General features: G+C 45.2%; 1 protein-coding gene across 1 annotated transcript in view; it reads right to left on the bottom strand.

Annotated features, from left to right (window-relative positions):
• Positions 1–18449, bottom strand: part of LOC311516721 (uncharacterized protein) — a 30471-nt gene extending 12022 nt beyond the window's left edge. Inside the window, exons 1-2 of the mRNA XM_084621070.1 lie at positions 17864–18449; positions 14133–14247 (exon numbers count right to left, since the gene is read on the bottom strand). Of these exons, the coding sequence (XP_084477196.1) occupies positions 14133–14247; positions 17864–18275 (527 nt within the window). The 5' untranslated portion in view covers positions 18276–18449. The remainder of the gene's footprint in view (positions 1–14132; positions 14248–17863) is intronic.
• Between the last annotated feature and the right edge of the window lie 624 nt (positions 18450–19073).

The raw sequence follows: 19073 nt of genomic DNA on the forward strand, positions 1-19073 counted from the left end.
TGGCTTCATGACATTAAGTTCAATCTACTTGTGCCTACTTTCAAAGACATGTAGCTTGCTGCTACCTCATTTCTGCTCTTATTTCCACCTATTTCTCCTTCACTCATTGTGTTCTGTGCTATCAACTGAACTCTCTCTTCATCTCCTTTTCCCTCCTTCTGCTTCCTGCCCTCTTTCATGCTGCCCCCTGCATTCGGAAAAGTCAGTAAGAATGATAGGACAGGTACCATCTCTTGGTCATACCCCTTCTTATAGCTCATTTCTCCCCGTAAGCTGTTTTCTTGGTCTTTTCATGATCTTTTCTCACACCTGAACTGTTGTTTATTATTATAAACACCATAGAGGCAGCACCATAAATATACATGGCATTTTACACAGGAAACTCAATGACACAGTCTGATCTACATCCCCGTCTTGCAAAGACTTATACACGTATTTAACTTCAAGCACATTTTAATCCCCTGAGTTTGAGACTATTCGCATGTTTCAAGCTAAACACCAGCTTTGCTGACTCAGGGCCCTCGTCTCTTAGGCCAGGTCTTACACTTAAAATGGTGCATCGGTGCAGCTGCTCCGCTTTAGTGCTTAAGTGAAGACGCTCCTATGCTGATGAGAGAGCTCTCCCTGTGGCGTAGTTAATCCACCTCTCGGAGAGGTGGTACCTATGTTGACAGGAGAAGCTCTCCCATCGACATAGCACTGTCTACACGAGGGGTTAAGGTTGGTACAAGTATGTCGCTCAGAGGTGTGGATTTTTCACCGACATAGGTCTGTACAGACATAGGTCTGTAGCCTTGGTCTAAGGCCATTCACTGTGCCTTACTGTCGTACTATGTAAATTTAGGTGACATCTACACTGTACACTTCTGGCAGTGACATGTAGGATATGTATAGCTACATGCCACAGTGAAAAGAGGCTGTGTCCATACTGCGTTAAGTATCTACACATGTTAGTGAAAGGCTCTTGTGAGGGGGAGGTACTGGGGAAAGGCTCTGGCAGCTGGCTGCAGTGGGGTAAGACTCTGGCAGCAGGATATTACACTGCTAAAAATGTTTTTTGCCATTTAGTTTTCCTAGTTTTTTTAAACAGAAAGAAAAATGTTTGTTGGTAGGAGTTGTGGTCATTTAGAAATGTGTAGTTCTTACAGCTTTTAGAGCACTAAGAAGAGTTGTCCTTTTAACAGGAAGGGTTTCTCAATCGTGCTCTGCTCTAATATTGTAGAAGTTAGAGTGAGAATAGAGAGGAGGAGCTCTACACATCCATCAGGCCCAGGGAGGTATTAAATGGCTCATTCATCACAATGAGGTGTTCCCAATTGAAAGAAAATACCTGCTGGAGAGGAATAAAGCCTGAAATACCAGCTCTTCCCCAGCCCCCAGGTATTCTGGGTTTTGTTTTTGTTTTTTCTCTGTCCTCTAAAGAATGGCCCCAGGCGGAGATGGGCCATCTGACAGAGAGAGCCAGAGCTTGGAGGTTGCATGGAGCATTCTCTCTCTCTCTCTCAGGTGCTTGGCTGGCTAGTTCTTGCTCACATGCTCAGGGTCTAACTGATCAGCATATGGGTACAGGTCACTTGCTGGGATTATCCAGGTACATCTTACTTAATCATTTACCTGCCTTTGTGGGAGCCTTGGGCACTGGTCACCTGGGTTCCTCCTATTCTCTGCCTGTGGCATATAATAGTCTAGTCTCCTGTGGGCTGTAATACCTTGGTCTAATTTTGGTTTCATTTTGCATCATGGGCAGGTATGGGTGAGTGGTCTGTGATACACAGGAGGTCAGACAAGATGATCTGGGGGTCCCTTCTGGCCTTAAACCCTATGATGTGTGAACTGCTCTGCTCATATCGGTGGGTGTTCCCTTTCCCTGTGTCCAGTGACGGAGAGTTTCTGATGTGTCCCCACCCCAGTGTCAGTAGTGTGCTCTTGGTGCATACTCCAACCATGACTGTTCTCAGTCCCCCATCCAAAGGGTTAGGGCTTCCCCAGATCTTTACTCACAGGAGGGGATAGAGAGATGGGTAGACCCCCATAGATGAGCAGTGGCCCCCAGATCCTGGCACACTCACACCGGGCAGGGAACAGCACTCAGAGAACCCCAGGAGGCAGTGACTCCCAGCAGAAATAGATGAGGGGTTTGTGGGGCCCTGGGCCAGAGCAAGTGGGGGCTCCGCCCCAACCCTTCCATCTGCAGTCCCCCCCGCCAGCTCCCCCTTGCTCCTGCCGAGGAGCGGGATCAGGGCGTGGGGGTTTCTCCCGCACCCTGGCAGGAGCACTGGGTGGGCGGAGCATGGCAAGCCCCTGCGCCCTGACTCCACTCCCTTGCAGAAGCGCTGGGTGGGCGGGCAGAGTGGGGCAAGCGCCCTCACACTGACCCCATGTGATGGGTTGGGTCACAGAGACTGCCACCTGATGTGCTGAGACTACCTCTGAGCCTGTTTTCCCGCCAGCTTGGGACTTCAGTACCCTGCCCTGCTGAGCCAGACACGCTAGCCTGCTGCAAACACCGACCCAGGTCTGAACCATGTCCCCCCAAAGCTGCAGATTTAACAGAAAACAGCTTAGAAAGTGCTCTTGTCTCTAGCATCCAGACACCCAGTTCCCAATGGGGTCCAAATCCCAAATAAATCCATTTTACTCTCTATAAAGCTTATCCAGGGTAAACTCATACATTTTCTGTCCTCTATAACACAGAGAGAGAGATGCACAGCTGTTTGTTCCCCCAGGTATTAGTCACTAACTCTGGGTTTAGTAGTAAGCAAAAAGTGATTTTATTAAATATAAAAAGTAGGATTTAAGTGGTTCCAAGGAATAACAGACAGAACAAAGTAAGTTACCAAGCAAAATAAAATAAATCATGCAAGTCTAAGCCTAATACAATAGGAAACTGAATACAGGTGAAATCTCACCCTCAGAGATGTTCCAATAAGCTTCTTTCATAGACTAGACTCCTTTCTAGTCTGGGCCCAATCCTTTCTCCTGGTACAGTGCTTGTTCTAGCTCAGGTGGTAGCGAAGGGATTTCTCATGACTGCAGCCCCATTTATTCTGTTCCACCCCCCTATGTACCTTTGGTACAAGGCAGGAATCTTTGTCTCTTTGGGTCCCCACCCCTCCTTCTCAATGGAAAAGCACCAGGTTTAAGATGGATTCCAGTACACGGTGACATGGTCACATGTCCTGTGAGACCCCAAGCCTTCATTCTTCCTGGCCTGACTCACAGGAAGGCTTGCAAGTAAACAGAGCCATCTATAGTCAATTGTCCTAGTTGATAGGAGCCATCAAGATTCTAAACCACCATTCATGGCCCACACTTTGCATAACTACAATAGGATCTCAGAATTATATTTTATATTCCTAGTTTCAGATACAAGAATGGTACATTCATACAAATAGGATGAACACAGTAGATTATAAGCTTAGTAATGATACCTTACAAGAGACCTTTTGCATGAAGCATATTCCAGTTACATTATATTCACACTTAGCATATTTTCATAAAATCATATGGAGTGCAATGTCACACCCCACTCCTTGGCAGGAGCGCCGGGCCTGTGGGCAGAACGGGTTTGGGCATGGGGGTGCCCATTTTTCCAGGGGGCCCCCATTTGCCTAAGGCCCCAGGGCAGAGGTCCCGTTGACCCAGTTGTTAATCTGCCACTGAATCCCAGCTCCCAGATCATATGAAAGGGTTGAGGAGTGGGAGGTCAGACACCCCCAGAAATGCAAGCCCCCTCCAGAACATGGCTTACATGGGGGAACAGGGAGGGGAGTGAGACTGTCATTGATGGGCAGGAGCCTCCAAGAGCCTTGCACACACACACAGGGGGCAGGAATCAGGGCTCAGACACCCCCAGGGGGTAGAGACCCTCAGATTCCAGCTCACATAGGGGGCATAGAGAGAGAGAGAGAATGAGATTCAGACCTCCCCCCGGATAGGCAAGCCCCATCCAGTACCTGACTCATATGAGGGGGAGCCGGGAAGAGGGGGTCACACCACTGTAGACTGGGGGCCCAGTTCATGGGACACACACAGGAAGAATATGTGGGGCTGACAGACACCCCTGTCCTTATTCTCCCCCAGTCTCTTTGTCACTCATTCCATGTCCCCCGCCTAGTGTCCTACTCCTCTCCTCCCTCCCATTCCACCTGATCCCAACCCCTCTCTCCCTATTCCTCCATCCTGATCATCCTCCCCTCCCAGTAAGCTTTTGCTTGTGTTGTTTATTTTCTTTTCAAAACAATAGTTCCAGTGTCTTCTGAATACTCTACTGTACACTCAGTACTTTGCCCCAAAATAAAAATCCCCCTTTGATAAAGACAGATGGGAGGCATGTGTATCTGTGTTTACTACTGCAAATTTCTGCCCTAGTGGATTTAAACTCATAGTGTCTGGGGAAAGTGGTCCAAGTTAAGTACTATAACACGACTTCAGAGCCACCCAGGGCCTGTGCCAGAGAGTTCATTTTCCAGACAGTTAGCCTCTCTCTCTGTGCATGCTCAGTGTAATCTATTAGTTATACAAATAGGGGCATAAGATCTAGCATGCCTAACTGGAGAAGTAACTCTCTCTTTTTCAAATAATATTTTCATTTGATTTCGTCCAAAGGGCTGGTGGGTGCAATGTCTTAACCCTCAAGCATCTGAGACCCTGGTGCAGTGATCTTAACTGCCACAGAGAGTTGGTGGGAGCAAGACAAAGACAAAGGAAAGTGTAGGCCCTCTATTTAAAAGGGAAAGGGAGTAAATAACTGTCAGTCTTCTCTAAAAAGGTTAATGGTGACCAGACATGCAACACAATTAATATTAACAACAGGGCGGGGGGGTGGGGGGAGGAATGCAAGCTAGAAATAGGGGAAGAACAGGTTAAAGACTATTTAAATAAATTAGATTTGTTCAAGTCAACAAGACTTGAAGTTCATCCTAAGGTTCTTAAGGAACTAACACAAGCAATCTCTGAGAACTCATGGGGTATGGGTGAAGTCAGGGGACTGGAGAAGGGCAAACATAGCACGTATCTTTAAAAAGGGTCAGAAAGAGGACTTGGGAATTATAGGCTGGTTAGTCTAATTTTGATAATTGGAAAGATACTGGAATAAATTATGAAACAATCAATTTTAAGCACCTAGAGGATAAATAGGATTATAAAGAATAGTCAACATGGATTTGTCAAGAACAAATCATACCAAAACCCTAATTTCCTTATTTGACATGGTTACCGGTCTTGTGCATGGGGGGAAACAGTAGATGAAATATCTCTTGATTTTAGTAAGGCTTTTGACACAGTCCCACATGACATTTTCATAAGCAAACTAGGGAAATGTGGTCTAGATAAAATTACCATAATGTGGGTGTGCCATTGATTTAAAGGCCATACTCAAAGAGTAGTTACCAATGGTTTGCTGTCAAACTGGGAGGGCATATCCAGTAGAGTCCTGTGAGGGAGGGATAGCTCAGTGGTTTGAGCATTGGCCTGCTTAAACCTAGGGTTATGAGTTCAATCCTTGGAGGGGGCCACTTAGGGATCTGGGGCAAAAATTGGGGATTGGTCCTGCTTTGAGCAGGGGGTTGGACTAGATGACCTCCTGAGGTCCCTTCCAACCCTGGTATGCAATGATTCTATGACAGTTCTGGGTCCAGTACTAGTCAATATTTTAATTAATTACTTGGATAACGGAGTGGAGAGGATGCTTATAAAATTAGCAGATGGCACCAAGCTGGAAGGGGTTGCAAGCACTCTGGGGGACAGTATTAGTACTCAAAATAACCGTGACGAATTGGTCTGAATTCAACAAAATGAAATTCAATTAAGACAAATGCAAAGCACTACACTTATGAAGGAAAAATCAAAAGCACAAGTACAAAATGGGGAATAACTGGCTCGGGGGGTAGTACTGCTGATCTGGGGGTGATTGCGGATCACAAACTGAATATGAGTGAACAATATGATGCAGTTGCAAAAAAGGTTACTATCATTCTGGGGTCTATGAATAGGAGTATTGTACATAAAACACAAGAGGTAATTGTCCCACTCTACTTGGCACTGGTGAGGCCTCAGCTGGAGTACTGTGTCCAGTTCTGGGTGCCACATTTTAGGAAAGATATGGACAAATTGGAGAAGGTCCAAAGGAGAGCAACAAAAATGATAAAAGGTTTAGAAAACCTGACTTATAAGGAAAGGTTAAAAAAACTGGCCATGTTTAATCTTGAGAAAAGAAGACTGAGGGGAAACTGTGATGAGGTGTCCACCGCACACAAAGCCTGAAGGGGTTAAGGTGACCAGGTCAATTAACTGCCTAGGTTGCACCTGGAGGAGAAGCCAGGGATCAAGGTCTAATTAGACACAAGGTTCAGCAGGACACAAACAGGAGGGGAGCCTGTATAAAGCCAAGGAGCTGAGCGGAGTGGTAGGGAGAGAAACTGCAGTCACTCTCAGTGTGACAGATGGTGAGGTAGAAAAGCAGCTCAGGGATACAGCAGTGCGGTCCAGGATTGTGCAGAACTTGACTGCTTGTTGTAGGGTCCCTGGGCTAGAACCCAGGGTAGAGGGCAGGCCTGGGTTCCCCTACCAGCCATTGGGCAGCGGTGCCATTAAGGGGCAGTAAGAGAAAAAACTGCCTGGGACAGTGGGTCCTGAGATCCTTTGATACCCTGGAAGGAGATGACTACTGTGACCTGGCTGGAGGGCCAAGCCACAAAGTGGGAGCAAGTGAGTCCTGAGAGAATGAGACTGTGAGAGTGATGGAGTGCAACTGCAGGAAGGGGCATTGGCCTGGCAGAGCGAATCCCCAGGAGACACTCCTGCAGTGAGTAGAGTATCCCATGACAGGGACTGATAAGTCTTCAACTATGTCAAAGGCTGTTATAAAGGGGATTATGATCAATTGTTCTCCATGTCCACTGAACATAGGGCAAGAAGTAATGGGCTTAATCTGCAGAGGAAGGTGGAAGCTAGATATTAGGGGGAAATTTTCTAACTATAAAGGTAGTTAAGCTCTGGAATAGGCTTCCAAGGCAGGAATCCCCATCACTGCAAGTTTTTAAAAGAACCGGCTGAACAAACATCAGGGATGGTTTAGGTTTACTTGTTCCTGCCTCATTGCAGGGAGCTGGACTTAATGAGTTCTTGAGGTCCCATCTAGGCCAGCATTTCTATGATCTGAGCCCTGGTTGGGTCTCTATCTGGGAGTAAAAAAATGTTGCCAGAATGTGTCAACTTTTAAGGTGTGTGTGTGTGTGTGTGTGTGTGTGTGTGAGAGAGAGAGAGAAAAAAGCAGCTTTTAATACCCCCTGAGAGCTGTATCTCAGGAATCCCGTAGTGGAATGCCCTCAAATTTGGACCACTGATCATACTTTATACCGCGAGGAGGCAATTCAAATTTCAAGGCAATTTGACTAACCATACAGATTTTAGAACAGTCGAACTTTAAACAGAAAGCTCATCTGAACCTTAAAACTCAGCTATAATCCACAATCATAGGAGATTAGAGTTGGAAGAGACCTCAGGAGGTCATCTCATCCAACCCCCTGGTCAAAGCAGGATCAACCCCAACTCAATCATCCCAGTCAGGGCTTTGTCAAGCTGGGCCTTAAAAACTTCTGAGGATGGAGATTCCACCACCTCCCTAGGTAACCCATTCCAGTGCTTCACCACCCTCCGAGTGAAATAGTTTTTCCTCATAACCAACCTAGACCTCCCCCACATAACTTTTCTTTCGAAAATAAACTTTTTACAAAACAGCAAACAATGAGACTACATACATTCTTTTGTGCCAAGGACCACGCCCCCTGCTATGTTTGAAATTCACCTATTACACTGTGAGTGCTACCAACCACAAATAATATTGAGATGAAGCTTTAAAAACTCAGCTTTAATCAGTAAACTCTAATTTACTCCCTGTGCTTTGGTGAAACAGATTTTTACTTCCCACACTTTCTCCCAAGGCTGAGTAACTTCTTCACTGATTCCCCTTAATACACCACAGCATTAGAGCTAACCTCTCTAGCATGTCAGGTTTGTAAAGCAGTGGCTGTGCTTTCATGTCACCATAGCACTGAAGGACATTGTGAAGGTAAACACGAGGAGCCTCCAAAGACCAAGCAGCTTCCAGATTAAGCAGTGTTGGTGATTCACTAGGTGGCACCCTTCCTCCTAAGTCAATGCTGAGGCAATGTCCCAGCATAGTGCTCTGATCTAACCCAGTGGTCTCCAAACTGGGATGCGCCCACCCCAGGGGGTGCGCAAAATGATCCCAGGCGGTGCATGGCAGGCAGCAGCTCTGCACGTCCATGGCTGGTGTTCCCCTCCAGCGGCCCGCCTGCGGCGGTGTTGGATCATATTAAAGAAGTTCTGTATTAAAATCACAAATGAGTTTGATTCCTGATAATTAGTAATACCCTGGAATTTAAACTAAGAGGTCTCTTGGTTTTTGGAACTGTTTCTTTCCCTCTCTGTGAGAACTTTGGGGTCTGAGTCTGCAAACCAACTTCCAGGAGCATCAGATGTGCTTCTGACAAGGCCCTGCTCCCTCCTCATGTCCAGGCCACCTGGCCAGGGGCTTGGCATGAGCAACTTTAAGGCTGGTAACTATGATAACAACCTTGCAGAACCTGTGTGTGTGTGTATGAATGAATGTGTGAATAAATATGAAATTGAATGGAATGTTATAGCTATAACTAACTGCTTACTATGATTCTTTTTGCCTTTTCCCCTTTAATAAGATCCTGTTGGTTTTTATTTTATTGGTATAACAGCTGGTCTTCAGGTCTTCTTCCTTCGGTGGCGCGTCTGCGGCAGGTCTTCCGCTCTTCACCCTGGGACTGCACGAGCCAAAAAGTTTGGAGACCACTGATCTAAGCTACTGCTAGGTGTATTTAAGTGGTGAAGGAAGAGAATTTTGTATGTAGTTTGTAAAATCAATTTGTGCAGCAATTTGGTTTCCTTCCAGAAGAAAGGTGTTATATAAATGTGCATCATTATTTTTGACATTACTCCAGGATAAATAAGGATACTAATATGCATGTATTTTTAATACCACTGTGACTGCAGTTGCCTGTAAACTAATTTAAATGCAATTTGTTTGGTACAACTGCTTGCTTATGGGCAAGAGGTAATACAAACACTATATCTCTCAATTACATTTGAATTCACTGTTTTGGAATCTGTATTAAACTAAGTAAATTTAAGATCAGAGACATAAGATAGTAGGATATTTTAAAAAGGAGTCTCTGGCAAAGACAAGGGATGGAAAAATAAATCTTCTGTTGTTCAGAGATAACATTATACTAGCAAACTATGGCAGAAATACATTAATGTCTGCATTTTGCTTCACCTTTATACCTCTTCCACCTAGAGATCTCAGAAACTGAAAGAATAATAGACACTATCAATAGAAAGGCAATGGAAGATGGTGAAGTCCGTCACACTCCCAGTGAAGAATTGTTCTTACAGTATATTTTGTGGGCTTTTCACACTTCTAGATAAATGTCCCAAACAAAGGAGCGACCTCCACTTCCTTTTAGAAACTGTTCCACAATCTAATATCTCTTCTTACTGAGAAGACACATCTGTTGTTCAACCTAAATCATCCTTTTGGTAATTATAATCATTTTGGTTCTAGCTATGTCTCTCCCTTGCTATCCTAAATAGTTCCTTCCCTACCGTTTTTAATCTTCTTCAAATATTTGTAGATTGCAATCACTTCCCTCTTAGTCATCACTTAGCTAAGATGTCTGTATTCAGCTTTTCAGTCTTTCCTCATATTAATCCTTCCAGACATTTAACTATGGTTTTGCTCTTCTCTCAGCACTCAACTCACCATCCACTGACTTCAGTGGAAAGACTCCCACTGACTTCAATGGGCATTGGAATGGGCACTAAATATCCTACAACTTATGTCTGTCTAGTACTAGGGCTAAACAATATGGCTTTCGATCTAAATATAAAGGGTGAAATCCTGACTGACTTGAAAGTCAATGGCAAAACTCCCATTGACTTCCATGGGACCAGGATTTCCACCAAGGTGTCAAGAAACAATGTGCAAGAAAAGGTACATATCTAAAGTTAACTTCGGAATTTCAATAGTAGACTCTGAGAACTAAATAGTAGTACTGTGTGGGAACCAGAACTTCTGTGCTATGGAAAATTTCACAGTTCTGAAATGTTTTTCATGCATATCAGAACAGTTGCCAGTGTAAAATGTTTTGTGAAACAGAAATTTTTGAGAATTCCATTCTGGAAAAATTTAAAATTTCTAAGCTAGCCAGCCAGCTCCCTGACAAGTGAGCTGGGCAAACCAGGGATACAGTTGCCCAGGGAGTGGACCGGGCGGGTGTTAGAAGCCTGGCAGGCTTTCTGCCTGGTTTCCTTCAAAAGTTTCAACTGAGCTGACACATTGCTGTTTTGGTTCTGCCTAATCAGCATTTTCCAATCAAACTTCCATCAGAAATTTTTCAACCAGCACTTGCTACTCCCCTAGAATCCACTCCAGTTTTTTATATCACTAATAATGCTACCACAAAAATTCCACAAACTGGCCCACTGTGGATCAGATAGGAATATAAAATGAACAACAATTTTCAATTTCCAATTTAATTTTAGGGGACATGATGTGTGGTGCTAAAATACCTGATCAGGCTGGTCAATTGGTAGGAATCAACAAAACACTGTTGGGTATCTGGGCAACTCAAACCTACCTGCTAAAAATCATGAGCTGGGTGGTTTGATGTCTAGAAATATTATTTGACAAGTGATTGCCACTGCATCAGGACAGAGAGAATGAATGGAAAACTGGAATGACCATGACATAGCCAAAGTTGAGGCAGTATTCCAGTGTGGTGCACTGAAAGACAATCCAACCCCACTGTGCTTGCAGGTAGTGGCATCTACTAGATTGGCATCCTTATGGAGCCCTTATAGAGGATGTCAGTAAAAATCAGCACATTGACTTAACTGGCCTATATTCCTAATTAGCAGCTGCTCTCTTTAAAAAGACTAATATACATTTCTGTTTTACTTTGTGTGAAGGAGCTCCAGCCCACTTCCTGACATCAATTTTACACAGAATTCTCCCTTTATTTGAAAAGGGAATGCTGTGTTTGGATCCATGGTGGGCTATGACAGTGTGTAATTGCTGTTATAGGGAAATGAAGTCCTCTGGGGCACCCACTACCCTTACATATTACAGAACTTTCAAGCCACAGGAGCAGGAGCTGGAAAAGGAGGGAGAGAGAGAGAAAGAGAGGAACGTCCTGTGTATATTTAATCTATGGCAACATATGATGTGCAATTTTGCTTTCAAAGCTGGGCAATGAAAATTAAATCAATGAAACAGTCCAATATCCCTGCAGCACTTATACACAACTGTGTATACATCATTCTTTTTATGTGACAGATCTGAGGAACTGTCCCAGACTGAGTTGTCAATAAAGGGTAAATTAAACAGTAAGTCGCCAGGACCAGATGGTATTCACCCAAGAGTTCTGAAGGAACTCAAATATGAAATTGCAGAACTATTAATTGTGATATGTAACCTATCGCTCAAATCAGCCTCTGTACCAAATACATTAGCTACCCTGCAGTTAACGCTGATTTTTTAATTTTTTTTTAAAAAGACTCCCAAGGCTATCCTGACAATTACAGATTAGTAAACCTAATTTGAGTATTAGGCAAAATGGTTGAAACTATAGTAAGGAACAGAATTATCAGACAAATAAATGAACACGATATGTTGGGGAACAGTCAACACAGCTTGTGTAAAGGAAAATCATGCCTCACTAATCTATTAGAATTCTCTGAGGATGTCAACAAGCATCTGGACGAAGGTGATCCAATTGATATAGTGTATTTAGATGTTCAGAAAGCCTTTGACAAGGTCCAGCACCAAAAGCTCTTAAGCAAAGTAGGTAGTCAAGGGGTAAGAGGTCCTCTGATGGATCATAACTGGTTAAAAGGTAGGAAACAAAGGGTAGGAATAAATGATCAATTTTCACACTAGAAAGTGTTAAATACCCCATTGGTCTGTTCTTGGCCTGTGCTGTTCAACATCATCATACATGATCTGGAAAAGCAGAAGATGGTTTGCAGAGGATACTAAATTACTCAAGATAAAGGCCAAAACTGACAGCACAGAATTACAAGGGGATCTCATAAAATTGTGTGACGGGACAACTAAATGGCAGATGAAATCCAGTGTTGATAAGTGCAAAGTAATATACATTAGAAAAAATAATCTCAGCTACACATACAAAATGATGGGGTCTAAATTAGCTGTTACCATTCAAGAGATCTTGGAGTCATTGTGAATAGTTCTCTGAAAACATCCACTCAATGTGCAGTGTCAGTCCAAAAAGTTAACAAGGTTAGGTATGTCATAAATATAAAGGGAAGAGTAAACCCCTTTAAAATCCCTCCTGGCCAGAGGAAAAATCCTCTCACCTGTAAAGGGTTAAGAAGCTAAAGGTAACCTCGCTGGCACCTGACCAAAATGACCAATGAGGAGACAAGATACTTTCAAAAGCTGGGAGGAGGGAGAGAAACAAAGGGTCTGTGTCTGTCTGTATGCTGCTTTTGCTGGGGATAGAACAGGAATGGAGTCTTAGAACTTTTAGTAAGTAATCTAGCTAGGTATGTGTTAGATTATGATTTCTTTAAATGGCTGAGAAAAGAACTGTGCTGAATAGAATGACTATTCCTATCTGTGTACCTTTTTTGTAACTTAAGGTTTTGCCTAGAGGGATTCTCTATGTTTTGAATCTAATTACCCTGTAAGGTATCTACCATCCTGATTTTACAGAGGTGATTCCTTTACTTCTATTAAAAGTCTTCTTATAAGAAAACTGAATGCTTTTTCATTGTTCTCAGATCCAAGGGTTTGGGTCTGTGGTCACCTATGCAGATTGGTGAGGATTTTTAACAAACCTTCCCCAGGAAGTGGGGTACAAGGGTTGGGAGGATTTTAGGGGGAAAAGAAGTGTCCAAACTACGTTTCCCAGTAAACCCAGTTAAAGTTTGGTGGTGGCCGTGGAAATCCAGGGTCAAAGTATAAAATTAATTTGTACCTTGGGGAAGTTTTAACCTAAGCTGGTGAAAGTAAGCTTAGGAGGTTTTCATGCAGGTCCCCACATCTGTACCCTAGAGTTCAGAGTGGGAAAGGAACCTTGACAAGGTACCATTAGGAAACAGATAATAAAACAGAAAACATCAAAATTATATTATATAAATCCTTGGTGCACCCAAACCTTGAATACTGTGTGCAGTTCTAGTTGCCCCACCTCAAAAAAGATATATTAGAATTGTGTAACCCTTTTGCCATGTGGAGCTGGCAGCAACCAGGGCCAGGTTCAATATCTAGGGGTTCCTTTCTAACAGTACAACACAGAACTGGCTCGAGCCGCCACTCAGTAACCTGGGAAAATAACAGAACACCCCTCAGTGCCTCTGAGGGGCAATACTTCCCCTCTTGCAAACACAGAGTCTGAGTGTAGAAAAGAAACTTTAAATGAAAGGAGGGAAGTTACCTGACATTAATTAGGGAAAATGCCACAAGCAGGATTCATAATCATAAAACCGTGAGCAGGACATCCACCCCAGAGTGTGTGGGGCAGTGTCTTCTGCCTCATGTTCTTGAGTTATATAACCAAAAGTTCCTTTTCTGTGCTCCCCTCTGCTCCCTCACCGTACCCCACTCACAGTGGTTGTCCTGGGTCAGTGAGGACCCAGGATTTTGCATCTGTGTGAGTTCACCTCCACCTGGGGAAGACGGCAACTTGCTTGCTCCACCATCTGAGAACTTGTGCTGGCTGGCCACCCCGCCAGCCGCTTGTCGATTGCCACCTCACCAGCTGCTCATTCACTGGCCAACTATCAGTCACCTTCTGTGTAAGGTAACTGCAATTCGCCATCTTGTTTTCTGTTCATTGTTCTTCACCCGCCATTTTGTGTCCCCTTCTTGATCCCCCTGTGAATGTGAAACTGCCTAGTAACAACAGTTCAGGGGGAAAATGGTCAGGTGACTTAGGAAGTTCTGCTTGGCAACTGACAGTGATAAAATGCTGTCCATCTGAGAGGCAGCCCAGAGTGCATGTTTATTCCCTGCCAAGACAATGAGTCAAGAAAGAAGAGAAGATGCTTACCTGTACTTGTTCCTTAGATCCTCAGTGTTCTGTGATCGTGGCTCCTGTCCTGTGTTCCTGGTGGTGTCCCTTAGTCCTTCGGTTCCTGTGATTCCTGCCCTGTGTGTCCTGTGCCCTGTGCCAATGAGAATGGTGATGTGTTTACCCTTTTAATTTGTATTCCCCACTCCTGATATTGTTGTGGTTTTGGGCTCTGGGCTTAAAGCCTATTGGTTTGGTTAACACCCAAGTGAGTTTTGTCTGTTAATTGGGAATAGTTGTTGGGAGGGGGTCCTTAAATAAATCTATTTTCATCTATTCCTGCCTCCTTGGTTCAATAAATCACTAGCCAATGATAGATGTGGGAGGGGGTGGAGCTTGATTGTGTGTGTGTGGGGGGGGGGTTGGTTTGATTTGGGTTCCCAGCTCCCCATTTAAGTTAACATCTGCTGTCACCTGTCTCTCTGCTGTGACCTCTCCAGGTCAGTCTCTGAGTGATTTTTCAGCTCTTTGCAGGCCGGGCAGAAATGCCATCCCACCACAAGTAATTTCAGCTCTCATTTGACACTTTTAAATAACAGGTGCCCAGACTGGAAACCAGAGCTAGCAAGGCCTGCGGCAGCCTAGAACTATAATTTCAGGGAAACTCTTGCTCAGCCCCAGGCTGGCGTGTGCCTGTTGCAGATAAAATCTTTGGGGAATTTTGCTGTTAAAATCTAACAAGTCTCTACTGAGCATGGGTGGACTGTGATTTTTCAAAGGCTTATAAGCTGCCTAGATTGGATGGATTTCCTGACACAAAGGCTACCACCTCTTTACCAAATTTCAAGTCCCTGCTCCAAAGTATGCAGGAGCGCAAGCTTTTCGAAGAAAAGGTCACCAGAATTTTTTAACCTAGGCAAAACAATGTCATGTTCCCTAGCCTTGTTCTCAGAAACAGCTGAACTATTTTGGCTATAGTTTTCCAAAACAGTTCATCCTGAGGCAGACCCCCAGCCTGGGACTTTCAGACCAACCAGTTGAAGTCTGGTAAAATTATAAGCAACTGCACTAATGGAAAGTGCTAAGAAACCTTAATAATATGGATGCTATTAGCCTCACCGATAATAACAGCAACAATTACCAGGCCAGATCCTGCAGTCCTTATTCACCTGTAGACGATACTCAGGCAAATAGCCATTCTGGAATCAATTCTAAGCTTGCCTCTCTTGGAAGAAAGCCCAGTGAGATCCCTCCCATGGATTTCCCTGCCAGTTCTGCCATTGGGGTAGAGGATTTGACCTTTCTTAGAAAAAGTATGAGTATTTTACTGACTTTGGTGCTGACCCAAGAACTTTCAAAGCACAACGTATTTCCTAACTTTGTGTTCAGGACAAATGACTTTTCAATTAGCATCTCTTATAATACTGCAGTGGCTTGGCCTCTGCCCTGAATGTGCCCTGGCAGAGCAATTAAAACAATTATTGACTGATCTGTGGAGACACCTATTAAGACACGTGCCCTGAAATCTGAAAATAAATCTCTGAGTTCAGGTCAGGGGTGGAAACCCACTTTTGCCTTCCCCTCATCTTGGCTGGCTGGCTACCATATACTCATAACTGTTAAGGAGAAAACCAACACACAAATGAATAAATCCAAAAGTATATTAATATTCAAAGAATGTCCTTAGATGGGCAGATTTCTCTGTGGCCATGAACAAATACACTACTGGCACAGCAGCATTCAGCTTCGTAGCCATTAAACCTGACCTAAGTGACCACACAAGGCCTCAGCAAAAATCAGCTGCATGTCAGAGGTAGTGTTCCAATAAAGGGGGAGCAAACTTGGACTCAGCAGCTGGGTGTTTACTTTGGGATGGTCTTCAGGAAACTCCTTGTCTTCAGAAAGGATGCTCTGGTCTATTCTGTAGCTTTTACTCTATTAAAATTAACATACTTTTCTTCAGCTTTCAGTACAGATGAGTGCGTCGGCTCATATTATTCTTTGTATTCTCATGGCACCTAGGAGCTTCAGTCATGGATCAGGACCCCATTTTGTGAGGTGCTTGTGATGGGAGGAGGCCCTGTTGTCGGGCTGGGCTGCCCCTGTTGGCCCAGTGAGGAGTTGGTACACCCTGCCACCCAGTTGTTGGGATTCCTTGTTAGATCAGGTAATTGCCGTGTGGTGGGCTCTGGACCTCTGGTGGGTCTGAGCAAACAAATAGTCAGGAGTCCCTGAGTCTCCAGGCTGGGATTGACAAAACAGCTAGAGCTCTGGCCCTCTGGGTAGGACGGAACAATGGTCAACCTGTAGCCAGGGCCATCCCTAGCGGGGTGGGGGGCCCAGGGTGGAAGTGATGTCACTTCCGAGTCAGAAGTGACGTCACTTCTGGGAGCAACCGCGCCAGGAAGTGGGTAGGGGAGGCTGGGGGAGGCGGTGCCTCCCCAAACAGCCAGGTGTGGCCCTGCCCACACTCTGCCCCCTAAGGGCCCTGCTTTGATGGCACTGCTAGGCCCCAGGGGTCTGGGGCCATGCCGCCTACCTTCCCAGGGCTGGGAAGGCTGCAGCAGCACCACCAAGCACTCTCCCTCCCGGTGTGCTCTCCCTCGGGTGGAAGGGGCGGGGCTGGAGGTAGTCTCCCCCAGCCAGTGGTCAGGTTCACCCACTGCCCATGTGGCACCGGCCAATTGTGTTGGCCTGCGGGGACCCGCAAAGTGCGGGGCCTGGAGCAGTTGCCCTGATTCGCCGTCCCCTAGGGATGGCTCTGCCTGTATCCCCCGGGTAGGGTTGGGCAAACAAATAGTCTATGGCGCCCAAGCCTCCTGGCTAGGGCAGGTAGTAGTAATTGGGGTTCTTGCCATCTGGGTGAGACAGAACAGCAATCAGTCTGTTGGGGACACTGGGGCATGGCCACTAGGTAACTCGAGGGGATGGAAGACCACGAGTGTCGATGAAGCCCCCTCGCACTAGGCCCCGGTGTCCTTGGCCCCCCCTCCTGCCTGGAGGCACTCGCAGCAGCTCTGCGTACTAGACCCAAGTATCCTTGCCCCCCCCGCCTGGAGGCACACACAGCAGTTATGCTGAGAATCTGCAACAATATGTTGCAGAGTCAGACTGCCTGAAACTAAGCAAGGCCACACAGGACAGATATGGAAGAACAATGCTGAATAAAGCAGCTTTATGTATAGTTTAACAAATGATACAGAGAATCAGGGAACTAGCTGGGAACTGGATTGGCTGGCTATATGGATACTTGGGGCAGCTTGCTATTGGATAAGTATGTTGGGAAAAAGGATGTATAAAAGCCTGTGTAACTTCCTGCTCTGTGTGCAGGATTTGAGATTTTATTCTCCCTGTACCTTTTTGCAGCTGCAAATAAACTTTCCTGCTTCTCCACCCCGTTGTGATTATTGGGTGTAGCACACCGGGTAACGAACCAACTCATGCTGTTGTTCAGCCTCTCGGCACTGGGTGCCAGCAACAAGTCTATAGCCCCCGGGCGGGACAGGGCAAATAATTAGTCTATAGCCCCAAGCCTCCTGGCTGTGGCAGACAGTTGCAACTGGGGTTCTGGCCCTCTGGGTGAGACAGAACAGCGATCGGTCTATAGCCTTCTGGGTGGGGCAGAACAAACGAACAGTCTGTGGTCCCTAAGCACCCTCTGGGTAGCTGGATTGACCACCAATACCCACTACACATACTTTTTTGTTCAGATTAAACATAAAAAATAATAGCATGTAACCCCTACAGTTTGATTGGAAATGTGCACTCACCAGAGGTGCCTTCCTTGGCCTCATGCTCTGCTGCCAATTGGTCCTGTGAAGGGATGGGCTCCAGGATTAAGAACAGTTCTTGGCTGTCGGGGTGAATGGATCCTCTGCTTGCCTGCCTTACATTCTCCTCCTCCTCCTCTTCCTGGTCAACAGTGTCCTCCTCGTTGTTGCTCGAGGTTGCCTGGGGCTCCGGGGAGGTATCCATGGAGCGTTTTGTGGTAGTGGTGGGGTTGCCACCGAGAATTGCATGCAGCTCGTCATAAAAGCAGCATGTCTGTGGGGCAGAAGCAGAATGACTGTTTGCCTCTCTTGTCTTCTGGTATGCTTGCCGAAGCTCCTTTATTTTCATGTGGCACTGCTGCATGTCCCTGGTGTAGCCCGTTTCCCCTATGCCCTGTGTGATTTTTGGCATAGATATCAGTGTTTTTTCTGCTGGATCAGAGCTCTGCCTGCACAGATTCTTCTCCCTACACAGCAGTAAGATCCACCATCTCCTGTGTACTCCATGCTGGAGTGCATTTGTGGCCTTGAGTCTCCATGATCAGCTGTGCTGGCAGGCTCTCCACACTGATCAAACAGGAAATGAAAATTCAAAAGTTCTCGGGGCTTTAAGAGGGGAGCAGTTGTTTTCTGTGTACCTGGCTGATGTGCAGTGGAGTTGAAAGTGCTCTCCAGAGCAGTCACAGCAGAGCACTGTGGGACACCTCCTGGAGGCCAATTCATTTGAATTACACAACATAGTGTCTACACTATCCATACTACACTACATCTACACTATCCTCTATCCATTGACCTGTGGATATCAAGTGTTATGCCTCTCACACAGGTGGCATACTGATGTTGACTTTACAGACCATTTAGGTGGGTGGAAGGGACTCGGTAGTGTAGACACATAATTAGTAGATCTACTTAACACAGCTTATGTTGACCTAAGTTTGTAGTGTAGACCAGGCCTAAGATTTGCTCTTCATGTTGCCAGCTATCAATTTTAATGGAAGTTATATTACCCAGTTTGGCTCCTGTCCTGAGTACTGTTCTGGCTCTTATCCTGGGTATTGGGACCTAGCTTCAATTCTGATCATGTGTTTGTTATTATTTATTCATATATTTAAAGTAATTTACAAGAATATACCCACCAGAGATAATATATAATTCCAAAGTCTTTTAATAAATAGATTTAACTCATTGGGCCAGATTCTACTTTCGTTAC

Source organism: Lepidochelys olivacea, assembly GCF_965140295.1.
Source record: "Lepidochelys olivacea isolate rLepOli2 genome assembly, chromosome: 2".
Taxonomy (NCBI): Eukaryota; Metazoa; Chordata; order Testudines; family Cheloniidae; genus Lepidochelys; species Lepidochelys olivacea.